This window comes from Carcharodon carcharias, chromosome 18 (assembly GCF_017639515.1).
Source record: "Carcharodon carcharias isolate sCarCar2 chromosome 18, sCarCar2.pri, whole genome shotgun sequence".
Lineage (NCBI taxonomy): Eukaryota > Metazoa > Chordata > Chondrichthyes > Lamniformes > Lamnidae > Carcharodon > Carcharodon carcharias.
Window position 1 is genome coordinate 81358628 of NC_054484.1, and position 18598 is coordinate 81377225.

Consider the following 18598-nt stretch of genomic DNA (forward strand, 5'->3'; position numbering starts at 1 on the left):
TCACTGTTTAAAAATAAGGGGTCACTCAGAGATGAGGAGAAATTTTTTTTTAATCTCAGAGGGTCATGAGTCTTTGGGACTCTTCAAAAGGTGGTGGAAGCAGCATCTTTGAATATTTTTATAGCAGAGCTAGATAGATTCTTGATTAACAAGGGGGTGAGAGGTTATTGGGGGTAGGCAGGAATGTGGGGTTAAGGTTACATTCAGATCAGCCATGATCGTATTGAATGATGCAGCAGGTTCGAGGGGCCGAGCAGCCTACTCCTGCTCCTAATTCGTATGTATGTAGCATGAGGCATTTAAAAAAGGTGTCTGCCAGCTAGGATTCATACATGTGAAATGACCAATTCATAAGATCCCTAAAAAATAGCCTAAATGCATTTTGATAGCATTCATTTTGTGAGAGGTTTCTGGAATGGCTTATGTGCTTAGTTTGTTTGACTGTTTCTCACCTGCTTGTGTAGGTTTAATTTATCAATCTCAGATAAAACCCATCCAACACTTCCATCTCCTCCACAAACCAGAATGCGGAAATTGTCAAATTTTTGAAACAATCGTAAACTGAAAAAAATAGGAAAACAGCTGATCATAAAAAAACCAAAGCAGAAATTCTCAACAGAGCTAACAGACCTGTGTTAACGTTTCAGCTTGATAACGAAAAGTCATCTGAAATGACCAGAAACATTAACTCTATTTCTCTCTTCACAGATGGTGCCAGACCTGCTGAGTATTTGCCGCGTTTTGTTTTTATTTCCAATTTCCAGCAGCACAGTATTTTTGTTAAATGAAAGACCAACTCTTACAATACTATAGCATTGCAGAGGTTCAATTAAAACCTGCTCAATGTGAAGTAAAAGTTTTCAAAGCTGTTTTGAGAATTAAGCCTCTTCAGAAAACACCTGGGACTGTTGCCATCCCTGCTGCACAATGTGAAAAGCTTATTCCTATGCACATCATGGAAGCAATCACTGTGCACAATCAGGGCAGTTCCAGTAACCGGAGCAGAGAAAACCCAAAACAGGATGCTACTGAAATCCTTTGTTCAAAATAGGAACTAGGGTTATTCTTAAAAATCTATATTCAACTACATGCTGCCAATCTAACAAATCAGTAATCTTGAACGATATGGACTTTCATGTGCAAAGAGGCATTTAATCATTCCAAACTTTTTCAAAATTCTTCTGGACACAGTCAGCAAAGCTGGGCTCCTGCAAAAATTCTGCCCTTCTACATCAGTTCATCTGAAAATATTTTCAAAATCATCCTTACCCAAGGTGAGGCCCTCCGTTCATGAGATCGAAGACCTGAGCTGGATTTAATAACTGCTTGAACCTTCGGAGGAACTTGACTCCCTGATTGTCTCCGCTCTTAGAGTTGACAAAGACTAAAAGTGGGCTGGCGCAAGATGGCGGGCAACTGGCTTTCCAGAAACCTGTAGAAAACAGTCAGCACATCAAACTCAATCTATCCTACAACTTCTAACAGATGGGCATAATACTATGAAGCAAGAAGATTAGCAGCTATTCTGTACTCTTATTGTAAAGAGCCCATCCAAAAGTAGTCTACTATGTCACCACGTTGGTCAATTTATAGATGGTTCAGATTTGTCCCAGAAACATTTATTTATCATTTTCATAACACTTTACCACTTCTCAAAGTGCTTTCCAACCAAAGTACTTAGAAGTGCAGTTACTGTTGTTATGTAGGCTGATACAGCAGCCAATCTATGTAAAACAACGTTTATCAATGAACAAACGAGATAAATGCTCCATATTGGGTGGTTTTGGCTGAAGGAGGGCTGTTGCTCAGGACACCAGGGAAACTCGCTGCTCTTCTTCAAATATATCACATTAAAACAGACAGAATTGGTTTAACGTTTCATCAGAAAGATATCTCCTCAATGCAGCATTCCCTTGGTCTGGCACTGCAGCAAGATGGCTACATTGTGGGATTGCCAATCGTTTTATCATGGATGGGAGAATTGATACAATTTATATTTGAAAGTGCTTTTGAGCTTTAGCAAGGTAAGATACTCAGGCCAGTGACATTATGAGATGCAGACCATAGTGTCATAAAATGTCTGCCCAGGTGGCCTCAGACAACAGAAGATTGTTAAAAAAAAATTCCCAACAAATATTCACAGTTTAGGGATTAGAAAGTACGAACAGGATTGGAAGCAACATCAACTTGCATTTATATAAATGCTTTTAATGTAGTAAAATGAGCCAAACTATTTGCAGGAAGTTTATTAAACAAAATGTGACACCAAGCCACATGAGGAGACATTAGATAACCAAAAGAAAAGTCAAAGGGGTAAGTCTTAGAGGAGGGAAGAGAGGCAGAGAAGTTTAGGGATGGAATTTCATAGTTTAGGCACAGACAGCTGAAGGTATGGCCATCAAAAGTGAAGCACTTAAAGTTTGGATTGCACAACAGGTAGAATTGGAGAAGTACAGATATCTCAAGAGGGCTGGAGAGGGTAGAGGTAGGGAGGGGCAAGACCATAGAAGGATTCGAAAATAAGGATGAGAGTTTTAAGATCAAGGCAATGCTTTTTGGGAGCCAATGTAAATCAGCAAACTCGGTGGGGGAATGGGTCAAAGTGACAGAGTGTGACTTGGGATACGGGCAGCAGGATTTTGGATGAGCTAACATTTATGGAGGGAGGAAGATGGGGAAGACTGGGTAGGAATGCATTGAAATAAGCAATTCTAGGCATGGATAAGGTTCTCAGCAGCTGTGGAGAGAGAAACAGAGTTAATGTTTCAGGTCAATGAAAGGTAACAGACTGAAATGTTAACTCTGCTTCTCTCACCACAGATGCTACCAAACTTCTGAATATAAGAGGGAAGGTGATGAGTAGCTTTGCCAGTGGGGTCAGTCTTAAGGAGTCTGAAAAAGGGAATTAGTGACAGATGTTTCAGGGGGATTTCCAGAGCTAAGGGCCGAGGCTGCTGAAGACATCTCCACCGATGGTGCAGTGACAGAAACTGGGGATGTTTAAGAGGCTAGGAATGGAGGAGTTCAGATATCTCAGAGCATTGCAGGACTAATGGAGGTTACAGAAATGGAAAGGGCTGAGACCATGGAAAAATTTAAACACAAGAGTAAGAAAATCGAGCCACTGCTAGGTGGGGAGCCAAAGTAGGGCAGAAAGCATAGGGGTGATGGGTGAATGAGCCAGGGAGCGAGTTAGCAGACAAGCTGGTGAATTTTGGATGAGTCCAAGTTTAGGGCAGTGCAAGGTGGGGGCTGGCCAGGAGAGCACTGGAATAGTCATGTATAGTCAGTGTTGCAATGAAGGAAAGTTTGCTATTTTCTTTATGACCATGAAATGACTTTAATTAATAAGAGTATAACAGATAGGTGCATGAGTAGGCCATTTGGCACCTCGAGCCTGCTCCGCCAGTTAATAAGATCATGGCTGGTCTGTTTGTGGCCTTACCTCCACTTTCCTGCCCATCCCCTAAGGTTACCAACTGTGGCTGGACATATTCCGGTAGACATTGGTGGAAATGACATCACAGAAAGCCAGCAGTGTGGCATGAGCAGGTCTGGGCGCACATGAAAATACCACCACATTCCCAGGGGATCCTTATTTTTATTCTTTCATGAGGTGCAGACATCACTGGCTAGGCCAATATTTATTACCCATCCCTAACTGCCCTTGAGAAGGCAGTGATGAGCTGCCTTCTTAAACCACCGCAGTCCATGTGGTGCAGGTACACCCACAGTGCTGTTAGGGAGGGATTTCCAGGATTTTGATGCAGCGACAGCGAAGGAACAGCGATATATTTTCAAGTCAGGGTGGCAAGTGACTTGGAGGGGAGCCTCCAGGCAGTGGTGTTCTCATGTGTCTGCTGCCCTTGTTCTTTTGGGTAGTAGAGGTCATGGGTTGGAAGGTGCTATCTAAGGAGCCTTGGTGAATTCCTGCAGTGCATCTTGTAGATGGTACACACTGCTGCCACTGAGAGTTAGTGGTGGAGGGAGTAAATGTTTGTGGGTGGGGTGGAAATCAAATGGACTGCTTTGTCCTGGATGGTGTCAAGCTTCTTGAATGTTGTGGGAGCTGTACTCGTCTAGACAAGTGGACAGTATCACACTCTTGACTTGTGCCTCGTAGTTGGCAGGCAGGCCTTGGAGAGTCAGGACGTGAGTTACCCGCCACAGAATTCCCAGTCTCTGACCTGCTCTCGTAGCCACAGTATTTATATGGCTAGTCCAGTTCCGTTTCTGGTCAATGGTAACCCGCAAGATGTTGATAGTGGGGGATTCAGTGATGGTAATGCCACTGAACGCCAAGGGACGATGGGCAGATTCTCTCTTGTTGGAGATGGTCATTGCTCTTGTGTGGCATAAATATTATTTGCCACTTGTCAGCCCAAGACTGAATGTTGGCCAGGTCTTGCTACATATGGACCTGGGCTGCTTCAGTCCTAAATAATAGACTAGATGTCATTGGGAGCAGAAAAATTAACAAATCTGATGGACTCAAAGACTCATCTCAATTTCCAACGGTTCAGGGACCACAGTTTGAAAATTTAAACAATGGTGGCCAATAATGAAAAGGGCAGTGACTGTAGAAAATGACAACTCGATCACACTGGTTTAATTGGAACTACTTCAGGTTACTGTAAGCAACTACACAAAGTGTACTAATACCTCTCCCACCAGATTAAAAACCTACCAAGGTTAGTTTTAAAAAATTCTTCATTCAAGGAGTGTAGTCACCCAAAACATAGCCTGAAAGTGCTGGAAAAACAGCAATATCTGGGGGTGGGGGGCCTTAATTGGCCCGCCCACTTAAAATGGTGAAGGGACCCATTTCAGCGGAGGGGATTGGCTGCCCGCCCGCTGCTGAGTTGGTCAGGCCTGTCCGCCCATCAAGGGTAGAATTCTGCCCTTTGAGTCTGTATCAAGCCACCACACCCCTCACCACTGATGTTGTGGTTCGAAATCTCCCATTTGCCTTTGTAATTACTTGCTGTACCCTGCATGCTAAAGTTTTGTGATTCATGTACAAGGACACCAGATCCCTCTGTAACACAGCATGCTGCAGCAATGTGGATGACTCTTAAATGCCCTCTGAACAACGACGATTAGGGATGGGGCAATAAATGCTGGCCTAGCCAGCGTTGCCCACATCCCATGAATGGATTAAAAAAAGTCTTCATTTAAAGAATATTCTGCTTTTCTATTCTTCCTGCCAAAATAGACAACCTTACATTTTCCCATGTTCTACTCCATCTGCCAATTTTTTGCCAATTCACGTAACTTATATTCCTTTGCAGGCTCTTTGTATCCACCTCATAACCTGCTTTCCTGTCTATCTTTGTATCAACAGCAAATTTGGCTACAATACCCTCTTAACCCTTCATTTGAATTAATATGGATCACAAATAGTTGATGCCCCACCACCGATCCCTGCAACATTTCACTTGTTTACCAACCTGAAAATGATCCATTTATTCCCCAATTCTGTTTCCTGTTCATTAGCCAGTCCTCTATCCATGCTAATATATCACACCAACACCATGAGCTCTTATCTTGTTTATTAACCTTTTATGTGGCATCTTACAGAATTTAAAAAATCCAAATACACTGGCTCCCCTTCATCTACTCTGCTTGTTACATCCTCAAAAAAACTCTAATAAATTTGTCAAACATGGGTTGCCTTTCACAAAACCATGTTGACTGTGCTTGATTATATTATGATTTTCTACATGTCCTGCTACTACTTCCCTTTTTTTTTGTCTGCACTGGAGTGCTGCTTTAGGCTGCATTAGAGTGCTTCAGTTGAAGTTTGGTGAGAGAAGGGCTTTATCGGGTCAATTTCTATCTAAAGCCTAATCCTTTTTTAATTTAACAACTAACTAAAAGCTGTTATTTGGGTTGGGAGAAGGTGAGATTTAGTCCAGCTTTAAAACAGGGGTTATTACAGGCTCTGCTTGCAGCTGCTGCTAATAAATTAGATAACTGACTTAAACAGGTTTTCAGAAGATACATTCAGAGAGCATAAAAGCCAAATACAGTGCTGCTTTTGTCTCCACTGGAGTGTTGCTCTGGGCTGTATTAGTGTGTTTCAGTTGGAGTTTGGTGAAGGGGGGGAGGGGAGGTGGTGCTTTCATTTTCTACCTTTCCTCAATGAGAAGAGCGACGGCCTTGGTAAGTAGGACCTGATAAGTATTTCTTCTGTCCTTAATATTCTCTAATCTGAAGGAAGTAACTTAAGGGTAAGTCATGGCAGGGCAGCTTGGCCAAGTGGAATGTTCCTCCTGTGCGATGTGGGAAGTCAGGGACACTTCCAGTGTCCAGGACGACCATGTGTATAGGAAGTGTCTCCAGCTGTAGCTACTTGAAATCTGTGTTTCGGAGCTGGACCTGCACTTGGAGTCACTGTGCAGCATCTGCAAGGATGTGATCTTCGAGGATAGCATGTACAGTGAGATCACACCGCAGATAAAGAGTACGCAGGCAGAAAGGGAACGAGTGACCACCAGGCAGAGTAAAAGTACTCGGCAGGAGTCCCCTAGTCCACACGCTCTCTAACAGATTTTCCATTTTGGGTACTGCTGAAGGAGATGGTTTCTCAGGGGAAGGCAGCAAGAGCCAAGTCCATGGCACCACGAGTGGCTCAGCTACACAGAGTGAGAGAAAAAAAAAACAGGAGAGGAATAGTGATAGGGGATTCTATCATGAGGGGAACAGATAAGCGTTTCTGCAGCTGCAGACATGATACCAGGATGGTATGTTGCCTCCCTGCTGCCAGGGTCAAGAATGTCACTGAGCAGCAGCATGACATTCTGAAGAGGGAGGGTGAACAGCCAGAGGTCGTAATCCATATTGGTACCAATGACATAGGTAAAAAGGGGGGTGAGGTCCTGAAAGCAGAATTTATGGAGCTAAGAAATAAATTAAAAAGCAGGAGCTCAAAAGTAGTAATCTCAGGATTACTCCAGTGCCACATGCTAGCGAGATCAGGAATAGGAGACTAGACCGGATGAATAGTGGCTGGAGAGATGATGTAGGAGGGAGGGGTTTAGATTCCTGAGGCAGACTCTGGGGAAGATGGGACTTGCATAAGCAGGACCGGGACCAATATCCTCACAGGGGAATTTGCTAGTACCGTGAGAGAGGGTTTAAACTAGATTAGCAGGGGGGTGGGAACCTGAGACACAAGAGAGGGAAACAAAGATAGAAATGAAAGGCAGAAAAGTAGAAAGCAAAAGTGGAAGGCAGAGGAAACAGGGATCAGCAGCAAATAGGGCCATAGTACAAAAAAATGTGTAAAAATGTTAATAAGACAAGTCTAAATGCACTGTATCTGAATGCATGGAGTGTTCGCAATAAGGTAGACAAATTAACAGTGCAAATAGATGTAAAAGGGTATGGTATAATTGCGATTACGGAGACATGGCGGCAGGGTGAGCAAGGCTGGGAACTGAATATCCAAGGGTACTCGATATTTAGGAAGGACCGGCAAAAAGGAGAAGGAGGTGCAATGGCATTGTTAGTTAAGGATGAAATCAGTGTGATAGTGAGAGAGGATATTGGCTCAGAAAATCTAGTTTTAGTGTCAGTCTAGGTGGAGCTAAGAAGCAACAAGGGGCAGAAAACATTAGTGGGAGTTGTCTATAGGCCTCCAAACAGTAGTGCTAAGGTAGTGGACGGCATTAAACAGGAAATTAGAGATGCATGCAACAAGGGTGCTACAGTGATCATGGGTGACTTTACTTTACATATAGACTGGGCAAATCAAATTAGCAATAATACTTGTCGAATGATTTCCTGGAGTGTGTATGAGATGGTTTTTTTAGACCAGTATGTCGAGGAACTGACTAGGGAACGGCCTATCCTAGATTTGGTATTGTGCAATGAGAAGGGGTTAATTAATAATCTTGCTGTGCGGGGTCCTTTAGGGAATAGCAACCATAATGTAACAGAATTCTTCATTAGGATGGAAAGTGAAGTTGTCTGATCTGAAAATAGGGTCGTAAATCTTAACAAAGGAAACTACGAAGGTATGAGGCGTGAGTTGGCTAAGATAGATTGGGGAACTTCATTAAAAGACATGATAGTGGATAGACAATGACTAATATTTAAGGATTAGATGCATGCATTGCAGCAGTTATACATACAACTGTGGCTAACAAAAGAAATTAAGGATAGTATTAGATCCAAAGAGAAGTCATATCAAGTTGCTAGAAAAAGTAGCAAACCTGAGGATTGGGAGCAGTTTAGAATTCAGCAAAAGAGGACCAAGAGATTGATTAAGAGGGGAAAAGTAGAGTATGAGGGTAAACTTGTAAGGAACATAAAAGTGGACTGCAAAATCTTATATAAGTATGTAAAAAGAATAGTGAATTTAAATGTAGATCCCTTACAGACTGAAACAGGAGAATTTATAATAGAAAACAAGGAAATGGCAGGACAATTAAATAACTACTTGAGTTCTGTCTTGACGGAAGAAGACATAAATAACCTCCCAGAAATACTAGGGAACCAAGGGTCTAGTGAGGAGGAGGAATTAAAGGAAATTAGTATTACTAAAACAACAGTGCTGGAGAAATTAATGGGACTAAAAGCTGATAAATCCCCAGGACCTGATAATCTACTTCCCAGGGTATTAAAGGAGGTGGCCATGGAAATAGTGGATGCGTTGGATGTCATCTTCCAAAATTCTGCAGATTCTGGAACAATCCCAGCAGCTTGGAGGGTGGCATATGTAACCCCATTATTTAAAAAAGGAGGGAGGGAGCAAACAGGGAATTACAGACCGGTTGGCCTAACATCAATAGCAGAGAAAATGCTATGGTCTATTATAAAGGATGTGATAACAGAGCACTTAGAAAATATCAATGGGGCTAGACAAAGTCAACATGGATTTATTAAAGGGAAATCACGTTTGACAAACCTACTGAAGTTCGTTGGGGACATAACTAGCAGAATAGTTAAGGAAGGACCAGTGGATGTAGTGTATTTGGATTTTCAGAAAGCTTTTGATAAAATCCCAAAGAGGCTAGTGTGTAAAACTAAAGTACATGGGATTGGGGGTAATATATTGGCATGGATTGAGAGTTGGTTAGCAGACAGAAAACAGAGTAGGAATAAATGGATATTTTTCAGAGTGGCAGGCGGTGATAAGTGGGGTACCGCATGGATCTTTGCTTGGGCCCCAGCTATTCACAATATATATATCAATAATTTGGATGAGGGAACCAAATGTAATATTTCGAAGTTTGCTGATGACATGAAACTTGGTAAGAATGTGAATGATGAGAAGGGTGTTAAGATGCTTCAAGGCAAGTTAGACAGGTTGAGTGAGTGGGCAAATATATGGCAAATGCATTATAATATAGACGAATGTGACGTTATCCACTTTGGTAGGGAGAATAGATTGGCAGGGTGTTATTTAAGTAGTGATATATTGGGAAATGTTGATGTACAAAGGGACCTGGATATCATTGTACACCAATCACTGAAAGCAAGCATGCAGGTGCAGCAAGCAGTTAAGAAGGCAAATGGTATGTTGGGCTTCATTGCAAGAGGACTTGAGTACAGGAGCAAGAATGTCTTACTGCAGCTGTACAGGGCCTTGGTGAGACCACACCTGGAGTATTGTGTGCAGTTCTGGTCTCCTTACCTAAGAAAGAATGCACTTGCCATAGAGGGAGCGCAGCGAAGGTTCACTAGACTGATTCCCTGGGATGGCAGGATTGTCGTTATGAGGAGCGATTGGGCCGACTAGGCCTATATTCACCGGAGTTTAGAAGAATGAGAGGAGATCTCATTGAAATGTATAAAATTCTGACAAGAATGGACAAACTGGATGCAGGGATGATGTTTTCTCTGGCTGGTGGGGGGGGTTCTAGAACAAGAGGTCACAATCTCAGGATACAGGGTAGACCATTTAGGACTGAGATGAGGAGAAACTTCCTCACTCAAGAGGGTGGTGAACCTGTGAAATTCTCTACCACAGAGGGCTGTGGAGGCCAAGTCACTGAATATATTTAAGAAGGAAATAGATAGATTTCTGGACTTGAAAGGCATCAAGGGGTTTGGGGAGAGCACTGGGGTACAGTGTTGAGATAGAGGATCAGCCATAATCATGTTGAACGGCAGAGCAGGCTCAAAGGGCCAAATGACCTCCTCCTGATTCTATTTTCTATATTAATAATGCATTCAGCATTTTCCGAATGACAGCTGTTAGACTAACTGGCCAGTAGTTTTCTGCTGTCCATCTCCCTCCTTCCTTGAATGAAGGTGTTACACTTGCAGTTTTCCAATCCATTGGTACTTTTCCATAACCTAGGAAATTTTTGGAGGTTAGAACGAATGCATCCCCTTCTCTGCAGCCTCTTCTTTTAAGACCCTAGGATCTTTATTAGGCTAAAATGTATTGCAAATGTTACTTTATGTTTCAGATTCCTGTCCTTGTCTCTTAATTTGATTGCCCTCCTGAGAACTCTTTCTTGTTCTGACCTGCTCCCTGCAGCTCCCATGTCCTGATTCTGCTGGCATTTTGTGCCGAATGGCATTCCATTCTTGTTCACCTAACCTTTTTTTGTGCTGTTTCACTTTCTTCCATGTTTTCCCTCTCCACAGGCACGTAAGAACAGTTTCCAGCTAAAATAAACAAACTGTGCATGTGCGCAGGGCCATTTACTGGCCTGAAGGTGTATACATGCACCAACTGCACGTGTGGCCATTCTCTGGTCGGCACATGAGCAGAAAACTCAAAAGAAACATGAACTATACATGTGCAGCCATTCTACAGCCAGCACATGCGCAGATGACTAGAGGCCTACTGGGGACTGTAGTCTCTGATCCTGATCTCTGACTCCCGAGGTGAGGGGAGAGCGACTGCCCTTGACATCAAGGCCGCATTTGACTGAGTGCGGCATCAAGGAGCCCTGACAAAACTGCAGTTGATGGGAATCAGTGGGAAAACTCTCCACTGGTTGGAGTCATACCTAGCACAAAGGAAGATGGTTGTGGTTGTTGGATGTCAGTTATCTCAGTTCCAGGGCATCACTGCAGGAATTCCTCAGGGGAGTGTCTTCAGCCCAATTATCTTTAGCTGCTTCATCAGTGACCTTCCTTCCATAAGGTCAGAATCGGTGATGCTTGCTGATCAATGCACAATGTTCCGCATCATTTACACTGTACGTCCAAATGCAGCAAGACCTGGCCAATATCCAGGCTTGGGCTGACAAGTGGCAAGTAAAATTCGTGCCACACAAGTGACGAGCAATGACCATTTCCAACAAGACAGTATCTAACCATCGCCCTTGATATTCAATGGCATTACCATCTCTGAATCCCCCACTATCAACATCCTGGGGGTTACCTTTGACCAGAAACTGAACTGGACCAGCCATATCAAAAACAAAAACAGAATTACCTGGAAAAACTCAGCAGGTCTGGCAGCATCGGCGGAGAAGAAAAGAGTTGACGTTTCGAGTCCTCATGACCCTTCGACAGAACTTGAGTTCGAGTCCAAGAAAGAGTTGAAATATAAGCTGGTTTAAGGTGTGTGTGGGGGGGGCAGAGAGAGAGAGAGAGGTGGAGTGGGGGTGTGGTTGTAGGGACAAACAAGCATTGATAGAAGCAGATCATCAAAAGATGTCAACAACAATAATACAAAAGAACACATAGGTGTTAAAGTTAAAGTTGGTGATATTATCTAAACGAATGTGCTAATTAAGAATGGATGGTAGGGCACTCAAGGTATAGCTCTAGTGGGGGTGGGGAGAGCATAAAAGATGTAAAAAAAAATAAACAAAATAAATAACTAATTTTTTTTTTCTCTTTTTATAATGGAAATAGGTGGGAAAAGGAAAATCTATATAATTTATTGGAAAAAAAAGAGAAAAGGAAGGGGGAAACAGAAAGGGGGTGGGGATGGGGGAGGGAGCTCACGACCTAAAGTTGTTGAATTCAATATTCAGTCCGGATGGCTGTAAAGTGCCTAGTCAGAAGATGAGATGTTGTCCCTCCAGTTTGCGTTGGGCTTCACTGGAACAATGCAGCAAGCCAAGGACAGACATGTGGGCAAGAGAGCAGGGTGGAGTGTTAAAATGGCAAGCGACAGGGAGGTTTGGGTCATTCTTGCGGACAGACCGCAGGTGTTCTGCAAAGCGGTCGTCCATGTGGTCTCCTCTACATTGGAGAGACCAAACGTAAACTGGGCGACCGCTTTGCAGAACACCTGCGGTCTGTCTGCAAGAATGACCCAAACCTCCCTGTCGCTTGCCATTTTAACACTCCACCCTGCTCTCTTGCCCACATGTCTGTCCTTGGCTTGCTGCATTGTTCCAGTGAAGCCCAACACAAACTGGAGGAACAACACCTCATCTTCCGACTAGGCACTTTACAGCCATCTGGACTGAATATTGAATTCAACAACTTTAGGTCGTGAGCTCCCTCCCCCATCCCCACCCCCTTTCTGTTTCCCCCTTCCTTTTCTCTTTTTTTTCCAATAAATTATATAGATTTTCCTTTTCCTACCTATTTCCATTATAAAAAGAGCAAAAAAATATATATATTTATTTATTTTATTTGGTTTTTTTTACATCTTTTATGCTCTCCCCACCCCCACTAGAGCTATACCTTGAGTGTCCTACCATCCATTCTTAATTAGCACATTCGTTTAGATAGTATCACCAACTTTAACTTTAACACCTATGTGTTCTTTTGTATTATTGTTGTTGACATCTTTTGATGATCTGCTTCTATCAATGCTTGTTTGTCCCTACAACCACACCCCCACTCCACCTCTCTCTCTCTCTCTCTCTCTGCCCCCCCCACACACACCTTAAACCAGCTTATATTTCATCTCTTTCTTGGACTCGAACTCAAGTTCTGTTGAAGGGTCATGAGGACTCGAAACGTTAACTCTTTTCTTCTCCGCCAATGCTGCCAGACCTGCTGAGTTTTTCCAGGTAATTCTGTTTTTGTTTTTGTTTTGGACCAGCCATATAAATACTGTGGCTACAAGAGCAGGTCAGAGTGTAGGAATTCTGCAGCAAGTAACTTGCATCCTGACTCCCCAAAGCCTGTCCAAAACTACAAGGCACAAGTTAGGAGCGTGATGGAATACTCTCCACTTGGCTGGATGAGTGCAGCTCCAACAACACTCAAAAAGCTTGACACTATCCAGGTCAAAGCAGCCCACTTGATTGGCACCCCTTCCACAAGCATTCACTCTCTCCACCACCAACGAATGGTGGCAGCAGTGTGTACCATCTACAAGATGCACTGCAGAAATTCACCAAGGTTTCTTTGGCAGCATCTTCCAAGCCCACGACCCCTACCATCTAGGACAAGGGCAGCAGATACATGGGAACATCACCACCTGGAAGTTCCCCTCCAAGCCATTCACCATCCTGACTTGGGAATATATAATTGTTTCTTCACTGTCGGTGGCTCAAAATCCTGGAATTCTCTCCCTAATAGCACTGTGGGTGTACTTACACCACATGGACTGCAGCGATTCAAGAAGGCAACTCACCACCACCTTCTCAGGGGCAATAAGGGATGGGCAATAAATGCTGGTCTAGCCTGCGACACCCACATCCTATAAATGAATAATAATAAAAAAATTAAACCTCAGGCAAGTGTTTTTCTTTGGGGTTCATCCCAGATGGAAATACTCAGCAGGTCTGGCAGCATCTTTGGACAGAGAACAGTCAATATGCTTCTTCGGAACTGTACTGAGGGAGTGCTGCACTGTCAGAGGTGTCTTCCAAATGAAAACTTATACCAAGGACCCGTCTACCCTCTCAAGTGGATGTAAAGAACCTGAGTAACATCTATTTCTCAACCAACATCACTGGCCATTAAGCAACTTGCAATTATGTAGCACTTTGAACATAGTACATCGTCCCAAGGCTCTTCACATGGGTGTCCAATCTAATTGCTGTTTGTGGAAGCTTGCTCTTAAATGAATGCAAGCCAGATGGTGAAGTACGAAAACTGACACTGATCTTTTCCTTGTTAGTAGGTTTATTTACAGGATGCAGCGCTACAGATCTCTGCCTCCAAACTACTATCCCAGTAACTGACTCTCTTTATACTCTTATGTTACAGTACCCCTTTACGGGCCTGTTAAGTTTTCAGTTAATGTGTTTATTTTACTGAGGCCTTAAAGAGTATAAAGACAAAGCTTCAAAGGAAACCTACCTAATTACTGTTCCTGGGGCTGACAATGCACTCCAGCTCCTGCAGCGCCCACCAGTCTTGGAAGGCCTCAACCATAAAGTGGACACCGCTCCCTCCAAGGATACTCAGGTGCGATGTAGCCACGGAACAGAGACAGATAGTTGGGTCTAATGGCCCCCTCAATGGACCACTGCCTGGACCTGTTAATGGCCACTCTGGCCAGGCCCAGAAGCAGCCCATGAGGACGTCCTCTAATCTGCCTGCCCCCCTCCATACTGGGTGGCCAAGGATCAGGAGGGTGGGGCTGAAGTGCAACCAAAATTTGAGGAGCAGCCCCCTTAAGTAATCAAAAAGGGGCTGCAACCTCAGTCTACATACACATACAACATGGGTTCCTCAAGATCGCAGAAATTAAAGGTGGCCTGTGGGTCCGTGAAGCATCTTACCCCACCAATGTATGGGACTGCTGCGTGCAACTCCCTCCATATCCCCAATTGTAAAGGAGAGAGCTCCCACTGGGAGCCCCGCCACCTCCAGATGGCAGGGTGAATGCAGGCGTGTCCGGACAGTTGGCAAGGACAAGGAAATGAAGGGTTTGCAACAGCAAGCAGCCCATACAGGAAACCCCAGGTGTGGAAAGGAAAGGCACAGAGAGGGTTTCTGCAGGATGGCTGGAACTGTGGGGTTGAGGGAGGTTTTGGGACACAGGGCCAATGTGAAATTCCATCCAAACGGGTCTGTTCAGACTGGAGTCCACCACACACCTGAGCGCCCCGAGTGCAGTCGGGCTGAGCTGACTCTCTTTCTTTTGAGAACCAGTAAAATAAGCTAATTAACAAATTAATTAATTTGCTAACTGACAGCCCCTTAAAGGGGGCACCGTAACAAAAGACAACTTGAAAGGAAATTTAACAAAATCAAATGTTGTTTTAGGGGCTGATGATGCACTCCAGCAGTGCCCACCAGTCATGGGAGACCTCAAATATACCAGTGGACACAGCATGCTCCCTCTCCAGGGACACCTGGGCATCAACATGACCGCAGAAGAGAGGCAGTCAGGCTGGATGACCCCCCCACAACCGCCCACTGCCTGGACCTTTTGATGGCCACCCTGGCCAAGCCCAGGAGCAGGCTTACAAGGAGGTCCTCCGATCCGCCCACCCCCTCTTCTGCACAGGTGGCCAAAGATCAGGAAAGCGGGGCTAAAGTGCAACCAAATTTGAGGAGCAGCCCCCTCAAATAATCGAAAATGGGCTGCAACCTCAGTCTATATACACATGGAACATGGGTTCCTCAAGGTCACAGAAAATACAGGTGGCCTGGGAGTCCATGAACCATCTAAACTTACAGTTGCACGGGACTGCTGCATGCAACATGCTCCATGCCAAACCCCCGAAGGTAAAGGGGAGGACTCCCATGCACAGAGCTCTCCACTGGGGGTCCCTGCCACCTCCGGACATCAGAACAGAGCGGCATGGTTTGTCCAGAAGTTTAATGAGGGAGAGAAAGTGAAGGATGTGCCGCAGCAGTGCGTACAGGAAAACCCTTTGTGCAGAACGGAAAGACATGGAGAGGGTTTCCGTGTGATGGTTCACACCGTGGAGCTGAGGGAGGTTTTGGGGCATGGGGCCAATGTGAAGTTCCGTCCGAACAGGGGTTGGTTCAGGCAGGAGTCTACCACGTGCCTTAGCTGCCTCGACACCTCCAGCTGACTCACCACCTGTGTATCTCTAACAACATAATCAACCAGCCATTAACACTTGCTGTGTGAAAATTGGCTGTCATGGTCCCTGTTTTACAATAGTAACTTAGCATTGCCCTAAGGATATGAAAGCCACTATATAAACGCAAGTGTGGGCGGTGGAGGGGGGGGGGCGCGGCGGCGCGGGGAGGTGGGGGGGGTGTTGGGTGGGGGGAGAGAAGTGGAGGGGGGGTGTGGTTGTAGGGACAAGCAAGCAGTGATAGAAGCAGATCATCAAAAGATGTCACAGACAACAGAACAAAAGAACACATAGGTGTTGAAGTTGGTGATATATATCTAAATGAATATGCTAATTAAGAATGGATGGTAGGGCACTCAAGGTTTACCTCTAGTGGGGGTGGGGGGAGCATAAAAGATTTAAAAATATTTAAAAATAATAGAAATAGGTGGGAAAAGAAAAATCTATATAATTTATTGGAAAAAACAAAAGGAAGCGGGAAGAAACAGAAAGGGGGTGGGGATGGAGGAGGGAGGTCAAGACCTAAAGTTGTTGAATTCAATATTCAGTCCGGAAGGCTGTAAAGTGCCTAGTCGGAAGATGAGGTGTTGTTCCTCCGGTTTGCGTTGGGCTTCACTGGAACAATGCAGCAAGTCAAGGACAGACATGTGGGCAAGAGAGCAGGGTGGAGTGTTAAAATGGCAAGCGACAGGGAGATTTGGGTCATTCTTGCAGACAGACCGCAGGTGTTCTGCAAAGCAGTTGCCCAGTTTACTTTTGGTCTCTCCGATGTACAGGAGACCACATTGGGAGCAACGAATGCAGTAGACTAAGTTGGGGGAAATGCAAGTGAAATGCTGCTTCACTTGAAAGGAGTGTTTGGGCCCTTGGACGGTGAGGAGAGAGGAAGTGAAGTGTTACATCTTTTGCGTGGGCAAGGGGTGGTGCCATAGGAGGGGGTATTCCTCTGACACCTTACGTCACATCAACAATTTCCAGTTCCCTGGCCCCAACCGCTTCCTCTTCACCATAGACGTCCAATCCCTCTACACCTCCATCCCCCACCAGGATAGTCTGAGGGCCCTTAGCTACTTCCTCGAACAGAGGCCCGAACAATCCCCATCCACCACTACTCTCCTCCGTCTGGCTGAACTTGTTCTCACACTGAACAATTTCTCCTTCAACTCCTCTCACTTCCTCCAAATAAAAGGTGTGGCTATGGATACCCGCATGGGCCCCAGCTATGCCTGTCTCTTTATGGGGTATGTGGAACATTCCTTGTTCCAGTCCTACTCTGGCCGCCTTCCACAACTCTTTCTCCGGTACATCGATGATTACTTCGGTGCTGCTTCATGCTCTCGTCGGGACTTGGAAAAATTTATTAATTTTGCTTCCAATCTCCACCTCTCCATCATTTTCACGTGGTCCATCTCTGACACTTCTCTTCCCTTCCTTGACCTCTCTGTCTCAATCTCTGGTGATAGACTGTCCACCAATATCCATTACAAACCTACCGACTCCCACAGCTACCTTGACTACAGCTCCTCACACCCCACTTCCTGTAAGGACTCCATCTCATTCTCTCAGTTCCTTTGCCTCCGTCGCACCTGTTCCGATGATGCTACCTTCAGAAACAGTTCCTCTGACATATCCTCCTTCTTCCTTAACCGAGGTTTTCCACCCACGGTCGTTGACAGGGCCCTCAACCGTGTCCGGCCCATCTCCCGCGCATCCGCCCTCACGCCTTCTCCTCCATCCCAGAAACATGATAGGGTCCTCCTTGTCCTCACTTATCACCCCACCAGCCTCCGCATTCAAAGGATCATCCTCCGCCATTTCCGCCAACCCCAGCATGATGCCTCCACCAAACACATCTTCCCTTCACCCCACCGTCGGCATTCCGTAGGGATCATTCCCTCCGTGACACCCTGGTCCACTCCTCCATCACCCCCTACTCCTCAACTCCCTCCTATGGCACCACCCCATGCCCATGCAAAAGATGTAACACCTGCCCCTTCACTTCCTCTCTCCTCACCGTCCAAGGACCCAAACACTCCTTTCAAGTGAAGCAGCATTTCACTTGCATTTCCCCCAACTTAGTCTACTGCATTCGTTGCTCCCAATGTGGTCTCCTCTACATTGGAGAGACCAAACTTAAACTGGGCGACCGCTTTGCAGAACACCTGCGGTCTGTCCGCAAAAATGACCCAAACCTCCCTGTCGCTTGCCATTTTAACACTCCACCCTGCTCTCTTGCCCACATGTCTGTCCTTGACTTGCTGCATTGTTCCAGTGAAGCCCAACGCAAACTGGAGGAACAACACCTCATCTTCCGACTAGGCACTTTACAGCCTTCCGGACTGAATATTGAATTCAACAACTTTAGGTCTTGACCTCCCTCCTCCATCCCCACCCCTTTTCTGTTTCTTCCCCCTTCCTTTTGTTTTTTCCAATAAATTATATAGATTTTTCTTTTCCCACATATTTTCATTATTTTTAAATATTTTAAAATCTTTTTTGCTCCCCCCACCCCCATTAGAGCTATACCTTGAGTGCCCTACCATCCATTCTTAATTAGCACATTCGTTTAAATAATATCACTAACTTCAACACCTATGTGTTCTTTTGTTCTGTTGTCTGTGACATCTTTTGATGATCTGCTTCTATCACTGCTTGTTTGTCCCTACAACCACACCACCCCGCTCCACTTCTCTCCCGCCACCCAAACCCACCCC

The 18598-nt window shown here is 44.9% G+C and overlaps 1 protein-coding gene across 1 annotated transcript in view; it reads right to left on the reverse strand.

The window, feature by feature from the left end:
• The window catches only part of LOC121290467 (diacylglycerol kinase eta-like), a 383823-nt gene that overhangs the window by 158033 nt on the left and 207192 nt on the right, over window positions 1-18598 (reverse strand). The window contains exons 8-9 of the mRNA XM_041210907.1: window positions 1270-1432; window positions 453-561 (exon numbers count right to left, since the gene is read on the reverse strand). Coding sequence (XP_041066841.1) covers window positions 453-561; window positions 1270-1432 — 272 coding nt within the window. The remainder of the gene's footprint in view (window positions 1-452; window positions 562-1269; window positions 1433-18598) is intronic.